General features: G+C 33.9%; 3 protein-coding genes across 5 annotated transcripts; 2 read left to right on the top strand and 1 right to left on the bottom strand.

Moving 5' to 3' along the window:
• Positions 1–1,411: 1,411 nt before the first annotated feature.
• On the bottom strand, positions 1,412–3,067 carry LOC139785727 (uncharacterized). 3 transcript variants are annotated; one of them, XM_071724889.1, is made up of 4 exons: positions 2,438–3,067; positions 2,230–2,365; positions 1,793–2,076; positions 1,412–1,677 (listed from the first exon to the last, which is right to left on the bottom strand). In XM_071724889.1, exons 1-4 carry the CDS (start codon positions 2,582–2,584, stop codon positions 1,588–1,590), a joined length of 657 nt encoding a protein of 218 aa, XP_071580990.1. In that variant the 5' UTR covers positions 2,585–3,067; the 3' UTR covers positions 1,412–1,587. The 3 variants fall into 3 exon arrangements, with proteins under 3 accessions (XP_071580990.1, XP_071580992.1, XP_071580989.1); XM_071724891.1 differs by having other exon boundaries at positions 1,934–2,076; positions 2,438–3,064; XM_071724888.1 differs by having other exon boundaries at positions 1,412–2,076.
• A 635-nt stretch (positions 3,068–3,702) lies between these two features.
• Positions 3,703–7,542, top strand: LOC139785726 (uncharacterized). The gene is made up of 7 exons (XM_071724887.1): positions 3,703–3,744; positions 3,938–4,087; positions 4,441–4,575; positions 5,242–5,346; positions 5,456–5,524; positions 5,625–5,726; positions 6,950–7,542. Exons 2-7 carry the CDS (start codon positions 3,958–3,960, stop codon positions 7,501–7,503), a joined length of 1,095 nt encoding a protein of 364 aa, XP_071580988.1. The 5' UTR covers positions 3,703–3,744; positions 3,938–3,957; the 3' UTR covers positions 7,504–7,542.
• A 655-nt stretch (positions 7,543–8,197) lies between these two features.
• Valrs (Valyl-tRNA synthetase) lies at positions 8,198–15,844 on the top strand. The gene is made up of 18 exons (XM_071724880.1): positions 8,198–8,595; positions 10,328–10,498; positions 10,598–10,722; positions 10,819–10,983; positions 11,101–11,302; positions 11,413–11,701; positions 11,810–11,934; positions 12,041–12,186; positions 12,269–12,476; positions 12,570–12,740; positions 13,345–13,466; positions 13,534–13,642; positions 13,723–14,001; positions 14,087–14,425; positions 14,515–14,670; positions 14,762–14,965; positions 15,050–15,325; positions 15,402–15,844. The coding sequence occupies exons 1-18, from the start codon at positions 8,428–8,430 to the stop codon at positions 15,615–15,617; spliced, it is 3,471 nt and encodes a 1,156-aa protein (XP_071580981.1). The 5' UTR covers positions 8,198–8,427; the 3' UTR covers positions 15,618–15,844.
• Positions 15,845–17,051: the final 1,207 nt, after the last annotated feature.

Raw genomic sequence — 17,051 nt, 5'->3', positions numbered from 1 at the left:
TACTTTTTTACCAGAGTTTCGTCTAAATAAAATTTTTTTCCTGATGTTAATGAGCATGAAACATTTTTGTACACGTGCACAGAATCTGGCATAATGAATAATTTATCTTGATTATTATATGGATGTTCAATATAATTATTAATTTTACAATATTTTCCAACAGTTATTATGTTCATAATATTCCACCAACTCCTATTCTGTGGTCCCATATCAGAAATGATTACTTTTATTATTAATCCGATATGATGTGCTTTTTGAACAATGGATATAATTTTATTATACATTTCTTCTGAATCGATTGAATTACCTGTCAATTCGTAAGCAACAGATTGTTTCCATTTTGTGGAAATACCACACAACATGAAAACAAGACAATGCGTTGCTAATTTATCAGAACTATCTAATCCCCCTGATAATTTCATAGTAGGTCGACCAACAACTGACATGATTGAATTGTCGTACTGTAAACCTGGTTTTATAGACATTTCGTCAATTAAAAGAACAGCATGTTTCTCTTCAGGCTTGAACGATTTTATCTAAAATTAAATTACAAAATCATAAGCAAATAATAGATAAAAATGTTTGTTAAATATAAATATAAGTACAAATATTTGCAAAAAATATTAAAAACAAAAAACCAATAACCTAGGCTGAGATTTCATACATCCGACAACGACAATGTCGGACGTAGACGATTGGCTGCGGGATAAATTTCTCGAATCTCTAGAAATTATTTATCCCGCAGCCAATCGCCTACGTCCGACATTGTCGTTGTCGGATGTATGAAATCTAAGCCTTAATCCAATTCAACATTATAAGTACCTACTAACTTTAATTTTTAGCATGTTGAAAATATCCTCAAATATACCCAGATAGCAAAATGTGTTCGTTCTGAGTACATATTGTACTCACGTTTATTAAAAACATGATGGCAAGAATAGACACAGATGCGGGCTCATATGTTGCTCAGAATGCAGACATGTTATAAAATCTATAAAAGTTTACAAAATAGTGACATAATGAACACATAAATGTTCAATGAAATACTGCATATTGTGTGCATATAAAGCTCAAGAAATGACAACAATTTTAAATATTTCATACTTAATAAAATTATTTAAAAACATGTAAATAAATAAGTAAGACGTATCCAACAATTTATCAAAAATTGCTTCGCAGACCTCTGCACTGTGATACCAGAGGTATCACTTAAGCTGATCTGCAGCAAAGAACATTGTAATTAGGCTTCTCACAAGCTCGCCTCTTATACTAGCACGTGATGATTTTTGATTACGAGAAAGTGACGCGTGGTATAGCCGCGTCGCGGCAGCGTACGGTACTAGCGCTCGCGGTAATTGTTGTAAAATTATTTCCACCAGGGTCAGCATGTGATTATCATGAGTTGGCTAAGTAACGTCAATATCTGAGCTCATATATTTCCTCATATACATGTTAACATTGTATTCATGATGTGTATCATCACAATATGATCACAAGACATACATCACATTTCGATCAATATCAGAAGATCATGACGTGATGAAATCTGATCATCAGGCATTGCTATCTGGGTACCTGGCTTAAATTTTAAGCCTTGTATGCGACTTTGTAGAGTGCGGATACTTGGATACGGTAAATGCTGTCGGCGCACCTCTTCGTAGCCTTTTTGTCCGCAAGCTGCATAAAGTTTCAATGCTTTTGTAATTGTATCTGCAGACCATGATGATCCTTTTTGTGTTTTACGCGTGATAAAGTCCTTTTGATCTTCGTTAAATATTTCATTAAATCTTACATTTCTTTTTTGTAATTTTCTTTTTAAGATATTACGTTCCACCACAGTCTTATTTAAAGATTTCTTTAATTTTTTTATTTGTTCTTTAAAATTTTTTATTATTTCATAAAGATTTTTATTTGATGCAGTATCGCTCATTACCACATCGGTTGCTTCAAAATGTTTTGATTTATTGGCACCACAATCTGCAGATATAATTTCCAACTCGGTAATAGTATCGTCACCATTATTGATATTACTGTAGGAATTTTCATTCAAATTATTTGCATTGTCCTCGTATTTATCTACAATTATTTCAAATAAATAATATTACAGTAATACATGTATTCATAAGGAAATGATTCAGATAATTATACCTGAATTGTATCTTAAATTTCTTATATATATCTAAGTATCATTGAATTATGTAAAACTTACGAGAATTATTACATTCTTACCATTATTAGTACTCATATTGTTTATTACTTCATTGGAATTATTTTCTAAATGTAATAAATTAGGTTTTCCATATGGGCGAAGCAATTTTCTCTCATCTGCTCGATTGTTCTCAAATTGATTTTCATCAAAATGCATCTGTAAAATTAATATAATAATTCATTAGTACTGTAAGACAAATGTTTCATACGTTTGTAATTCATTAATTACCTCACAAATTTCAGCCCTTTCTGGTAAAGTATCTCTTCCAATTAATTGAAGCCATTCATGCCTTCTTTCTTTATTTTTCGGAACACGAAATAATCTAAATCCTCTTTCGCTGCGATTATTGCAGCCTTTAACACAACAACCTGGCATCTTGATACCTCTTATTTTTCTTCATGTGCGAAGAACATTATAACAGGTTATAAAGACTGCACTTAAAGTAGAGATGATTTGCACAATGTATACACTATCTACACTTTTCGACGCCATTTTGACTCCCATGTATCTTATGAATTGCGTTACTTTGTAATCTAGTGACTTTAGTAAGAACCAAAAGTTGATTGGCTACCGCGTCGCTTCTTGCCGCGCGGCAAGCGTTTCCGCGTTCTGTGTGCAGAAGCCATAAGCTAAAGCCGTAATCACACTACGGGTTGCGGGCTCGGTTGCGGTTGAGGTTACGGTTGAGTGTTGGAAACCAACCAATACCTTCATATTCATACCATTGCATACGCTCTGGACAACACGGCGCAGCACAATCAGCATGGTTAAGCCCCTTGCACAATGCCAGACAACAGGCAATAAGAGTGATATAGGCGTTGCAAGTCATCCAGTTAAGTTACGATTGAACCTGGAAGTCCGATAACACGCGGTAAATTGAATCTTAAGCGGTACTAGAAGGGAGATCGCCGAATTAAGGATATGATTTTCCGTCGGGATTAATTTTCCGAATAGTAGAAAGTAGGTTGAGGCCCAGTTCAACAGTGGCCAGTTAGCTTAACTAGTAGTTAACTCTCACTCTCTATCTCTTTCTAACCTCAAAGGTTAGAAAGAGAAGGAGAGTGAGAGTTAACTACTAGTTAAGCTAACTGGCCACTGTTGAACTGGGCCTGAGACAGACTTCGACCGAATCGCTTGTTTAATAAGAAACAGTCACTGAGATCCATGGCGCCCAAAGGGAATAGAAATCAGAAACCATGTATAAATGCAGAATAAACAGTGACACAGGCAATAGACACAGAGTTTCCGTCACGTTGGAAATTCTGTGCCTATTGCCTGTTGCCAACCAATCATAGCATTCGCATTTTTTAGGTTGTAATTAACGATTTTTTTGTTATTTCCTGTTCCTATTGACTGTTGCCTGCCCCGGGATTCTCTAACTCCTTAACGACAGTTTCGGTATCGTTGCGCAGCTTTTTTACCATATATAATACCTGCGCAACGATACCGAAACTGTCGTTAAGGAGTTAGAGAATCCCGGGGCTGGGCTCGTATTCCGTTCCTGCCTACCGACAACCATGATGTAATAAAACAAGGTGTGTTCCTATCCTGGTCTATTTTTCGTCACAATCTGCGCAGGTCTCAACTTTCGGCCATATTTGATTTATATGTGTATGAGTAGTGTCTGTGTAGAGCGAAGTAGTGTGTGACGAGGTTAGGTTCCCGGGTGTTTACATTAGTTTCAGTTTGTGATTCAGTGTTTAGAAGTGAAATTTTAAACAAATTTAGTGACAATACCGCTGTGTGCCATGAAAGGGTGCACAAACCGTTCTGGAAAAGGGAACTACCGATTTTTTTCTTTTCCAAAAAAAAGGGAGCTCTGTGAAAAGTGGATAATGGCGTGTGGAAGGAGAATAGGGGAAATTAAGGAGAAAAATGGTATGTACACTAATGTTAATACAATTTACTTACAAGATCATTTTATTGTTCTTAAGGTGGCTCATCCGTGTAGGGCCGGAAATTCATGTGTTTATATTTGTATATTTTTCGACATAAATTTACTTGAAATACATCTCAAACATAAGTAAAATTACTATCAGCAAAATTACAAAAATTTTAACTACTGAAACATTAATTTAATAACAATAATATCGAGGCACTTTTTTATGATTCGTATAGTTGATCACTTTGGCGTTCAACAGCTCCTCAGAATTTGTCGATAATGTCATGTTTTTAATGCACGTTTCGATTAATAATTAATAATTAATTAATTATGGAATTTATTGATGCAGCTCGTGTGTGCTCAGCTCATTTTAATGAGTCATGCTACAGGAAGGTGTCCTTCGTAGACGAGTTAGCAGGAACACCAAAGAATTCTAGGCCCCTCAACCCAGATGCTGTACCCTTTGCATTTCCAGGGAATGATGGTAATATGTATTTTATTTAAGGTATTCATAATCTGTAACAGCATGTCCATATATTTTATTTATTTATTTATTTATTTATAATGAATCGATGGCTTTTGAAAGTCTGTACAGTAAACAAGGAAAATTTGTATATAAAGAATTTATCATAAGATAATTTTATATTGAATTGTATGAATTAATTTTTCCAAATTTAATGTTTTTGATACAATATTAAAATATGTGATAAATACAGCCTCCTGGTAAAAAGTTTGTAGTACTATTCTAACAAATATTATGAAATATTTTTATAACAAATATTATTGACATTAATTTAATAATGAAATATTATTTATTTTTATATCTATTGTTTTTAAGTTTGAATTAAAATTAATGTCATTAATGTTTGTTGTAAACATACAAGTGACATTGACTCTTCTTTTATGAATAGAGGTCTTGTCGTTATTAAATTTAGATTTGGACTCAATAATTTTCATAAATAAATTATATCAGCGAACACCTTTTTTCACGTTCATATAAGAATTCTAAATAATAAACATTATCTGCGAAAGTCTTTCTCTGCTTAGCTTCTATTAGGAGTAATTTTCCAATTAACATTTAATATTTAATAATTTCTCTTCACTTCTATTATTATGTTATTATTTTCTTATTATTACAATTATTTTTCAGACTTCCAGCAGATGCTTCATGAAGTCCGTGAATTGAGTCCCGTTGTAAATGTTATTGCAACATCCGCAGAGACGTCCACACGTATCAGTGCTCCTATTAATAATTGTAAGTTTATTATTAGTTAATTCAACTGTGTGTTATATTGTATACACTGTATGCGATTAAGAAATATTTAGCTTTGGGTTGAAAATTAATATTTCAATAAATATTTCAGTGGCTGACCAGATATCAGAAGCTACAGTGACCTGTGAAGATCCAATGACGTCAACACTTGATATCTCCGGTAGGTATATTTATTATGCAAAATTCCCAGTAATTTAATGGAGATTGTTTATTTAACAATTACATCTATGACATAAAGACTTATTACAATTATTTTTCAGCATCTGACCAGATGATTGGCGAGTTCAACGAAATGAGTTCCAGCATAGAACCAGCTGCATCAACATCTGCTGCCACGTCCACCAGCATCACTGGTTCTATTCGTACGTATAAAGTATTATTTTTTAATTTTTTTCAATTTGGAAACCAGTGTTGTATGAACAACATTGGTACAAATAAGAAATGTTACAGTTATATTATGTCATATTGAAGGCTAAGATATTAAGTTCAAACTTTTATTTTCTCATATGACAATTTGTGTTTTAAGGATGTATCACACGTACAATCTTAGACAAAAGTGCATGAAATTTGAAATACTTGAATATCTACGCCTAACGCATAGTAAATCTAGATGTAAGATACTCAAATGATAGTAGGAGTCTTATTTTTACTCCTAGAAAAGTATTTTTTACTTTATAAATGTTTTTTCCGTATTATTTGCGATTTTTGTAATTTATGAGCCTAAACTTTTGGCAGTGAAAATGCCCTGATTTCAACTTCATAACGTCAAATTATTTCAAAGCAAAAGACATTATTCAGCAGTGCTGATAAACAAATGTGACTTTAATAACGTCAAAAAAGATAAATATGTATCATATAAACGATAATTTTGATTATTATTTATTATAAACATTGTTATGCGACTCTCTATGACTCGATTCACGTAGGTTGGCAGCCTTGCACAGTACCAAAACAGTGCGAGACTTGATGCGAGCTGCGAGGTTATGTCTGTTCGTTTACATTTTTACAATGTCAGACACGAAAAGTTATCGGTGGAAAGGCAAAATAGTGAGAAAAGCAGTTTATAAAAAAAGACTCGCTCGACGAAAAGCTATACGTGTAGCGACAGCCACAGCCATAGGTTATGATTCGCTTGCCCAGCTGATTGCGACGTTGCCGCGCTTTCACGAGATGTTCGTGCCGACAGCAAAATTATCTCAAGTTATAATTTATTTCTTTAAAACGGTATAGTGAAGACAATTGAAACTTGGCAGATATTTTCATCTATTCGTATACTAGATGTACAAAAAAATTCAAAATATTGGTAGCGCTCCTTTAACATTTTTTTAGCTGTTTTATCCGCCAAAATCGTCTCTTCCCATAAGAATACGTGTAAAATCAGTGAAAATTAAAATCGTTATATCTCAGCAACCGTTTAGTGGATTCGTTTCTACTTTTTTGTAGCACATCAGGAAGACTAAAAGAACATTCTCACAAATTTTTATCCACTTGGTAGCGCTTTGAAAATAGGTGCAATACATCCTTAATAATACATTGCAATGTACAGTTCCAACATTATGTATTTTATTTTTATTTTCCGTTTCAGTGATGCCAAATGCGAAGGATACGCCATCGTGTTCAGACATTAACTGCGTTGCATTAAAGAATGCATTAACTGTGGAAAATCGCAATCTTCGCCAACAGTTGAAGAGGTGCAATAAGTTGGCAGAAAGAAAATGGCGCAACAAGATGAAAAATTTACTTCGAAGAGTATTCAGTCCAGGTCAAGTTAAACTTTTGCTGAACCCTAAACAAAAGAAAACTCGCTGGTCTGCAGAAGACATTGCAGAAGCTATTTCTCTTCGTAGTGTCAGTCCGAAAGGTTACCGGTATTTGAGAGAGAAGAAAAACTTGCCGCTCCCGGCACTCTCAACTTTCAGAAAGTGGGTCGCAGCATTCGATGTGAATGAGGGTGTCCTACATGATGTCATTGAAGTAATGAAGTCTAAAGGACAAAATATGACTGATATGGAAAAAATAACAGTCCTCTGCTTTGACGAAATTCATTTAGCTAATCGTGTAGCAATCGAACGGAAAGAAGAGCGTGTGATTGGGCCGCATAAAAAGTGCCAGGTCTTCGTTGCGAGAGGATTATTATAAATAAAAAAATTATAAATAAAAAAATTACATAAAACGTAATTAATTGATTCCTTATTTACCATTCCATCATTCAGTATTATTAATATCCCAATCAGCACGGGTTTATAGTTTGACGGAATTATTCCGAACAGGACTTAATAATAGAAGTTAATTTTTTTAGTTTTAAATTTAACGCTCTACTGAATTATTGATATTATTGAATTTGTTACCATCATTAAAAACCGAAATGTAAGGATTCAATTGCAAACATTGTGTATTTCATGTGTTTCCATTATTATCGTTTATTTATTTACTTATTTATTATTACTTACAATTACTTATTTATTATTTATTACATTTTTATAACCATTTATTGTAGTAATGTAAACGTATAGTGTTTTCAATGTTTACTTATAACATATCTAAAATAAGAATAATATAATTATACAATTACAAAAATTTAATAAACGTTATTATATAATAGCTATAATAATATTCAAAAATAATAATATTACATCACAGTAGCTAGCGAACATCTATTTTCTATTTTTACGTCTGCTTTATATATGTTTAAACTTAGTCGTATTCAAAATTGGCGCGAGAAAATGGCGCAAGTTGGGACCTCTGTTCATTGGCTGAAAAAAATGGCTGCGCAAGAACACACCTTGTTTTATTACATCATGCCGACAACTGTCGGTTCGATGAGTGTCGTTGCGCACTTGCGCAGGTTTTTCATATCGTGTAAAAGCTGCGCCGACACCGTTAACGACGCCGACGACTGTCGGTAAACGGATTTTAGCGGAACAGAATACGGGCCCTGGCATTCTGCAAGAGGCTTTAGCTTTGCAATCGTCGAGTTTGTTTCATAAGCCGGTTTGTGTGAATAAGTATTAAGCAGAAAATAGACGTGTAAACTTTTTGTAAAAAAAAAAGCAATAGGAGAAAATGGTCAATGCGAAGGACGATGAGACCGCGGTCGTGGAAAATGGCCCACAGAAAACGGCCAAGCAGTTGCAAAAGGAGGCCAAGAAGTTGGCCAAGTTGGAGAAATTTAAACAGAAGCAAGAGAAAAAGGGGACCGAAAAGCCGGTAAACGTAAAAGAGAAACCAGAGGTAAGCCCATACCTGGCTCTGATAGAGAGAGAGAGTGCTGAAAATATTGGTATCTTTATTATCCATATGGAGTCTAATCGCTCATTAAGTAGGTTTCATAAATAACTCTAACTTGATCGCTTTAATCGGCCATGTCTCTTATTCTAGATTATTTTAATTAGACTTACAAACGTGGTCCAAATTTGCTAACATTCGGACATTCGCGCAATTAATTTACCAATTTATTCGATCGATTATTCTTGTTGAGTGCTTGAATTATTCAATTGATTCAAACCTCGATATCTAGAGATAAAGAATTAAATCTGTCCAAATGTGCAAAAATTCAGTTCCAAATTTTTTTATCGCAACAAAGGAAGAATTAATTGCTGAGTTAACGAGAATTTATTTAGTTATTTCTACTTCCACCTGTTTCGAATGTTCTCCATAGAGGGAAAATCAAGTTATAAACTTAGTTTACGCCACTCACCTTTTACAGGATAGTACACACCAAGCACTAAATTTTCAATACGTTTACACCAAATGATTCGAAGTAAATAGAGTAGTAGGAATAAGGTTTCAAAGCACAGGTCAAATGATATATGGTGTCTCGTTGCTAACTTATGTCTGAAATTTTAGAGCATATATCTGTCTTTTTTTACATGACATGCTATTAATTATAATATTTTTCGTAGAGTACTTATGATCTCACATACACATACGTTCATTACTAGAATTATGAAAGACATTTTTGAAGAAAACTTAAATTGATCATTATTTAGTATTTTAATGTTTACGCTGCTACTAATTGTAAGTATGCGTATTATTTTGATTTATTATATCATTCATATTAAGCTAATTTAATACGAATATAGTACTGTGTACATATATCAAACGGTCAGTGTAAACGAGGTTTCTATTAGAGATTTTGAGTCAGACTTTTATTTTCTGTATTTATTTTTACTATGTAACTATAAAATACATAAAATGTAAAGCAATCTTTTTATATATTATTGCTGTATAGAATTGATTGCACTGCCATCTGTATTTATACATACAGATAATCCTTAAATAATATATTATGATTAAATTGTTTCAAGTTATTGAAAACTATATTATTCAAGGCTTAGGATTCATACAATTTTAGAGGTTACGTTTTGTGCTATTGAAAATTGCAATTCAAGACTCCAGATCTATATAAAATTGGGCATTTAATTCAAGTAATTATTAAAAAAAATTTTTTAAAATTAAGTTATTACAATTTTTTACATTGAAACATTGCTATTTGAAACTCCGTGCAATTTAAGTACATATTATTCGAGAGTTATCTGTGTCACACAAATAAAACACGATAGTTGCATTATTCAAGTTTGACAGGAAACTTGCATATAATTTTGATAAATTTTGGCGTATTGTATTTTATAATTAGTTTTCTGTCTAATTTGTTGTAGTTTGGATCCAAACTACTCTTTACATATTCGTGGATTTAGCTTTTTGATATTGAGATTTGGATTAGTGAAATAATTCAAATACATTTATTTGAGTAATAATTATTTCACATAATTTTAATATTACATTTTCTGGGTATTTACAGTTCCTGACTGTACTTGCACCATAATTTAGAAATATTTCAATATATATTTCCATATATTTTTATTGGCAATAAGTATTGTCGATTTAGTGTTAATGGAAAAGAAATATTGCATTTTTGTAAGCAATGTGTTAATAATTTATTCATTAATCTGATATATCGTAGAAAAATGATAACAAGAAAGAAACTACAGCAATCTTGTATACTATCGATACACCACCTGGAGAAAAGAAAAATGTCACATGCCCAATGCCAGATACGTATAGTCCGCAATATGTGGAAGCTGCATGGTATCCTTGGTGGGAAAAGGAAGGTTTTTTTAAACCAGAATATGGAGTAAGTAAACGAAACATTGGAAAAGATAGAAATTGAAATATATGTAATATCATTGGATTTAAAGCGTACTTATCTGTATACGTTAAAATTTCATCTTAGAAAAAAGTATTGGAGGAAAATCCAAAGGGAAAATTTGTAATGGTAATACCACCGCCTAACGTAACTGGTTTCTTACATCTTGGACATGCTCTGACTAACGCTGTAGAAGATGCTATTACCAGATGGTATAAATGTTATATGAATTTAGGATATAATTTGACACTTTCTAAAAGATAGAACTGCAGTCGTTGGATTTCTAATTGTTAATGTAATTAATATAGGAACCGTATGAAAGGTCGTACAACACTCTGGAATCCGGGTTGTGATCATGCGGGTATTGCTACCCAGGTAGTTGTAGAAAAAAAGCTGTGGAAGGAAGAAAAGAAATCTCGTCATGATATTGGTAGAGAAGAATTTATCAAGAGAATATGGCAATGGAAATATGAGTAAGTAAAATTGTAAACAAAACATTTATTAAAACAACTTGTACAATTACATGGAAAACAAAATGTAATATGTATATATAATATTTAATCGGGTTATCTATTTGAAATATTTTTCAGAAAAGGCGATAGAATTTATTCGCAATTGAGGAAGATAGGCGGTTCCTTTGATTGGAGCCGTGCTTGTTTTACAATGGATCCTAAATTGTGTAAAGCCGTAACAGAGGCATTTGTGCGCTTGCATGATGAAGGTATTATTTATCGCAGCAATCGTTTAGTTAATTGGTCGTGCGCTTTAAAAAGTGCGATATCGGATATTGAAGTGAGTACTATGTAGATGATAGATATTTCTTTAACAAATGTATATTTTAAATGTATATGTACAATGACCAATTTGAAAATCTTTATTAAAAATATATTTGTTGAAAAAAGGTTGATAAAGTGGAATTAAGTGGACGGACTCTGCTTTCTATACCTGGCTACGAAAAGAAAGTGGAATTTGGTATTTTGGTATCTTTCGCTTATCAGCTCCTTGATTCGGAAGACAAAATAATTGTGGCAACCACTCGCATTGAAACTATGTTAGGAGATACCGCTGTTGCAGTGCATCCAAAGGACAGTAGATACGTACGATATATTGGAAAATATGTGCAGCATCCATTTTGCGACAGGCATATACCCATTATAGGAGATGAGTTCGTCGACATGGAATTTGGCACTGGTATACATATAACTAGTTTGATAAATCAGCAAATGTACTGAAAGTTAAGCTATTGTGAAAGTAACATTGTGGTGAAAGTAGGTCAAGGATAACTGAACTATTTCTCAGGTGCTGTAAAGATTACGCCAGCCCATGATCCAAATGATTATGAGGTTGGAAAGAGGCATAATCTGCCATTTATCAACATTTTTGACGATGATGGAAATGTTATTGGAGACTATGGCGAATTTACGGTATCATATTTCTCTTTATAGATATAATATAGAGAACTTTTTCGAGAGATTTTATTATATAAATACCAAAGTAAATGTACACGAATTAAATAGCCCTTGATTACAGGGAATGAAAAGATTTGAAGCCAGAGTAGCTATCATTAAAGAGATGACAAAAAGAAACCTGTTGATCAGTAGAAAAGACAATCCAATGGTAATACCCATATGTAGTCGATCGAAAGATGTGGTCGAACCTCTCGTGAAGCCACAATGGTAGGTTAACGCATTGTGTACTGAACCTTTGTGTTTGTTAACCTTTTTTTAAGAAATTTATTTGATTTTTTTTCGTACTCAGGTATGTCAAGTGTGACGAAATGGCTGCTCAAGCTAGGGAAGCGGTAAGTATGGGTGCTCTGAAAATAATTCCAGAACAATTTAAGAAAACTTGGTATATTTGGATGGATGGTATCAGAGATTGGTGTATTTCGCGTCAGCTCTGGTGGGGCCATCGCATTCCTGCCTATGCAATTAAGTCTACTAGTTCTTCTATGAACGCAAAGAAGGTAATTTTTATGTAATCTTCAAAAATTGTAGGCTTTTTTGTACTGAATGATTTTTAAGCAGATTACACATAATGAATAAAAAATCTCATATAGATAGATGAATATTGGGTAAGTGCGCATTCCGAGGCTGAGGCTAAAGAGAAAGCGGCTAAGAAATTGGACGTTAACGTAAACGACATTATTGCGGAGCAAGATCCTGATGTATTAGACACTTGGTTCTCTTCTGCTCTTTTTCCATTCTCTGTCTTTGGTTGGCCAGACGAAGTATGTATGCCATAATACAGTGAATTAAGGCTCCTGGGTACTCGTCGCGGCCATGTTGGAATGTGACGTCAGAAGCGAGAAATGACACGTTGAAAATTCTTGCATGGTATTTTCAAATAAAAAGATATTTGTTTAAAATAATACTACAGATTACTTCAGCACATTTCAAAAATACTCCGAGTTGCATTCCTTTCCTTTCCCTTTAGGTTTCGTATTACGTTCATTTTACGGCTGTTTATTAACTGTCAAGAGAAAGGGGTAGACCTAACCCGAACTCGGAGTATTTTCGAAGTGTGCTGAAGTGATCTGAAGTGTTATTTTATGCAAATACCTTTTTATTTGGAAATGGCATGCAAGAATTCTCAACGTTTCTCGCTTCTGACGTCACATCTCACGAGATGTCGGGAAAGAGCCCAGGGACCGTATTCTTGAGCCTGCTCTAATGATTTTCGTATGCGATTTTCTATTTGAAAAGCATTGAATTTCGCATGCGAGTTTCATGAAAACGATTCGAGAATAGAGCTCCAGGAGCCTTAAGAAACAAAGCGATTGAGCTTATGAAATTTAAAGTAAAGAACTTCTATGTCGGAATGTATTTTTTCAGACTCCTGAGCTCAAGGCGTTTTATCCAGGTACGCTATTAGAAACTGGCCACGATATACTCTTCTTTTGGGTTGCCAGGATGGTCTTTATGGGTCAAAAATTGTTGAAACAGCTGCCTTTCAAGTATGTTAAATGCATTCAACATCTATATTTTTTTGTATGAAGAAATAATGATCTATCTCTCTTGTAGAGAAGTATATCTGCACGCGATGGTGAGAGATGCACATGGAAGAAAAATGAGTAAATCCTTGGGAAATGTAATAGATCCTATGGATGTGATTAAAGGAATATCTTTAGAAGTGTGTAGGAAGAATGACTTGCTATTTATTACATGTTCCATAATTTCTTTTTAAATCAAGAATGTTTTGTTTTTTTTCAGGATCTCCAAAGGCAATTGTTAGATTCCAACCTGGATCCAAAAGAGCTTGAACGAGCTCAAGAAGGTCAAAAGCGTGATTATCCGCAAGGCATTCCCGAATGTGGAACGGATGCTCTGCGATTCGCTCTCTGTGCCTATACTACTCAAGGGCGAGATATAAATCTTGATATATTCCGCGTACAAGGATACAGATTCTTTTGCAACAAGATATGGAACGCTACAAAATTCGCACTTACCTGTCTTGGATCTCAATTTAAATGTGACAATTTAAATGATAAGGTAAATTTTAATATTTTACGAAAGTCACCCATGTTCTGACTATTGTAAAATATCAAATATGTAATTGTAAATTCTTTTACGCCAGAAATACAATAACGCAAATTGTATTGACATGGTTGGAGATAGTCAGTGGTATCAGTGGACTTTGAATGAATCGTGCGTGCAGGAGGCGCTAAATAATTACTTGGCGGATTACCCGTACCTTGATGGTTATACACCTTCGCAACTTGACTCGTCAGTTCATCGATCATTGAAGGAATTAAACATTGATCTTGCAAGGCATCTGCACATTAAACGTTGGTATGACCATGTCGCCACATTTACGGCTGAAGAAAAGGCTGTGTTTCGTGCGGAACAAAATAAAATGATACCGAAACTTGCATACGTTAACAAGCATCAACGCAATAATGACGATACATTTGAGGTAAAGCTTTATTTAATATACAAGTAACACCTTTTTGTTTAGAAAAATTAGCAAAAATACTGTACTCGTAACACATTTTCCTATTATAGCTGATTGGGAATGAGACAAATGTAGATTTATGGATGTTATCACGAGTTAGTTATGCCGCCGCGACTTGCGACGAAGCAATAAAACAGTATGATTTTGCATTAGCTACTTCTACCTGTTACAATTTATGGCTATATGACTTGTGTGATATTTATCTGGTCAGTAATAATTGATTTTTTTATGTTATGGTACATTATGGGACACGGGGAAAAAATCTTTTTATACAACAATTTACATGTCTATTACTAGGAATACCTCAAGCCAATATTCCAAAGCGAAGATAATACGGCTAAATTAGCCGCTCAAAAAGTATTATTTATAACGCTAGATGTGGGGTTGCGTTTGTTGAGCCCGTTTATGCCCTTTATAACGGAAGAGCTTTATCAACGTTTACCTCGTAAGAAGCTAATATATCCAAGTATATGTGTAAGTCCATATCCAGATGATGCCAAGGTAGGTAATTATATGTTTACAACCGCGATTATGACGCGTGATTAAAGTCAGTGCCATAGCTGCGACATGTCTGATGTATTTCAGTGTCGTTGGAGAAACCGAGAGGTCGAAAAGGACGTTGACTTTGCGCAAAAAATAATTAAAAATGTTCGATCTGCCCGCGCAACTTACAATTTACCGAATAAAACGAAAACTGAAGCGTATGTCGTGTGTAGTGATTCGGCTTTAAAGGAGAAGATTATTCGGTATAAATTACTCATAGAAACTCTTGCATATTCTACTCTCAGCACGCGAAAACCACCGGTAGGCTGTGCTATTGTTACTGTAACCGACAAAGTTCAAGTGCATCTATTACTAAAGGTAAACACATTACACCATATTATATACTTTTACTTTAATTATTATTATATATTTATTATATAAATGTATTTTGTAGGGTTTGATTGACCCAAAGAAAGAGTTAGAAAAGTTACAAAAAAAGAAAGGACAATTAGTCGAGATTATACAAAAATTGAAACAGGATTTAGCTGTGCCCGATTATGATGTAAAGGTACCTCTTGATGTTCAAAAGAATAACAAGGAAAAGTTGGCGAATAACGAAGGCGAATTGCAACGAATAATTGATGCAGTAATGGTCTTACAAACAATGTAGACAGTAAATACATAGAAAATTTTGTAAACATTTAAATTACGATTCATATAAGTTACTTATTTATTGAATTATTTAACATACTTAAGTAACTTATTTATTGAGTTAATAGAAAATTTACTTAGAAATTATGCTCTCCTCTTATTTAAAATTGTAGTCGGATTAAACATGAATACGTGCGTGCGTGAAAATGTACAGATGACTATAAGTATAAAATGTATACAGAACAAGTCTATTCTGTAACCTTTTAATGTGTGCGTCAAAGATCTACGTTAGACACTTTCTAACGTGTTATTCTGTAAATGTTTTCTATTGCAAGCTCACGTAAGGCTCCTGCTAGCTCGATTGCCAAGTTTATGTTGACAGTACATACAGCGTCACTCTTGGCAAAATTGTAACTTATAATTCTTATAAAACATGAAAATGACGTTAAAAAGCTAAATTATTCTTGTAACATACAGCGTCATTTTTCATTTTACTGCAGTGTTTTTATATTTAAAATAATTGTAGTGCGTGTTAAAATATACCGAGAATTCCCATCTATTATAATTTAATATGTGAAAGCAAATATTTATTTCAATTCGGCAATTGTAAAACAGCTTGTTTTCGTCCTTGATTAGGTACAATTCAATTCGACATATATGGGTTATTGATTATCTACACAATAGGGGAGTTTTTGGTATATTTTACAAATATATCGATTACACAAACGCGATTTTATTTAAAAAATATTCTTATTTTAATGTACGTTGTAAGAATTTTCATGAAATATTTTTTCGCTTTTGACGTCATCAATTCAAGATGGCTGCAATGAATGAACAGGGGCCCCATCGACATATAGTATGGACTGCGCACAGGTATAGAAAAATATGACCGGCGACTCACACCGGTGGAAGAAAAGAGATAGCGCCTGGTAGAGGTCAAGCTGTCTTTTTCTATCCAGTGCGTACAGACAAAGAGGGAACGAGGTAGAGGTCAACTCTACCGGACACTTTTTGAAAGCTTTTATATAGGGATCGCGTAGTCCATACTATATGTCGATGAGGGGCCCGATTCTCTAACGAGAAACGTATGCGCAAACTCTGCTCTAGCAGAAAGGCTGCAAATTGATTGGCTATCACACAGTTTTTAGCCAATAAGCTTGCAGCTTTTCTGTTAGAGCAGAGTTTACGAATACGTTTGTCGTTAGAGAATCGGGCCCCAGGAGCCTTAATACATTTTTTAAATTCTCGAGAATCTGCTTCCTACATGGCAGAGACGATACGCACCCTGGCGAAAATAAGAATCCCTAAGAGCAAAAAGTCGACTTTAAGTCGACTTGAAGTCGACTTCTACCGAAACTGACTTGGCAGAAAAGTCGACATTTTTAAGGACGAAAGTCGACTTTAAGTCGACTTGAAGTCGGCGAATGTCGCAAAAACCACCGACTTAAAGTCG

This window comes from Temnothorax nylanderi, unplaced genomic scaffold, assembly GCF_030848795.1.
Source record: "Temnothorax nylanderi isolate EJ_2023f unplaced genomic scaffold, tnyl_v1.0 TNYL_tig0871_pilon, whole genome shotgun sequence".
Classification (NCBI taxonomy): Eukaryota; Metazoa; Arthropoda; class Insecta; order Hymenoptera; family Formicidae; genus Temnothorax; species Temnothorax nylanderi.
The sequence above is the reverse complement of the archived record's forward strand: the minus strand, read 5'-3'. Positions and strand labels throughout refer to the sequence as shown.

Bases quoted from the DNA above. Each gene is read 5' to 3' on its own strand.
- LOC139785727 (XM_071724888.1), bottom strand. From the start codon at position 2,584: ATGCCAGGTTGTTGTGTTAAAGGCTGCAATAATCGCAGCGAAAGAGGA. The intron at 2,366-2,437 runs GTAATTAATGAA...TTAATTTTACAG, and splicing joins AAAGGGCTGAAATTTGTGAG to ATGCATTTTGATGAAAATCA. The intron at 2,077-2,229 runs GTAAGAATGTAA...AAATAATTGTAG, and splicing joins CAATATGAGTACTAATAATG to ATAAATACGAGGACAATGCA.
- LOC139785726 (XM_071724887.1), top strand. From the start codon at position 3,958: ATGAAAGGGTGCACAAACCGTTCTGGAAAAGGGAACTACCGATTTTTT. The intron at 4,088-4,440 runs GTATGTACACTA...TTATTGATGCAG, and splicing joins GGAAATTAAGGAGAAAAATG to CTCGTGTGTGCTCAGCTCAT. The intron at 5,347-5,455 runs GTAAGTTTATTA...TAAATATTTCAG, and splicing joins CAGTGCTCCTATTAATAATT to TGGCTGACCAGATATCAGAA.
- Valrs (XM_071724880.1), top strand. From the start codon at position 8,428: ATGGTCAATGCGAAGGACGATGAGACCGCGGTCGTGGAAAATGGCCCA. The intron at 14,426-14,514 runs GTAAAGCTTTAT...TTCCTATTATAG, and splicing joins ATAATGACGATACATTTGAG to CTGATTGGGAATGAGACAAA. The intron at 14,671-14,761 runs GTCAGTAATAAT...GTCTATTACTAG, and splicing joins ACTTGTGTGATATTTATCTG to GAATACCTCAAGCCAATATT.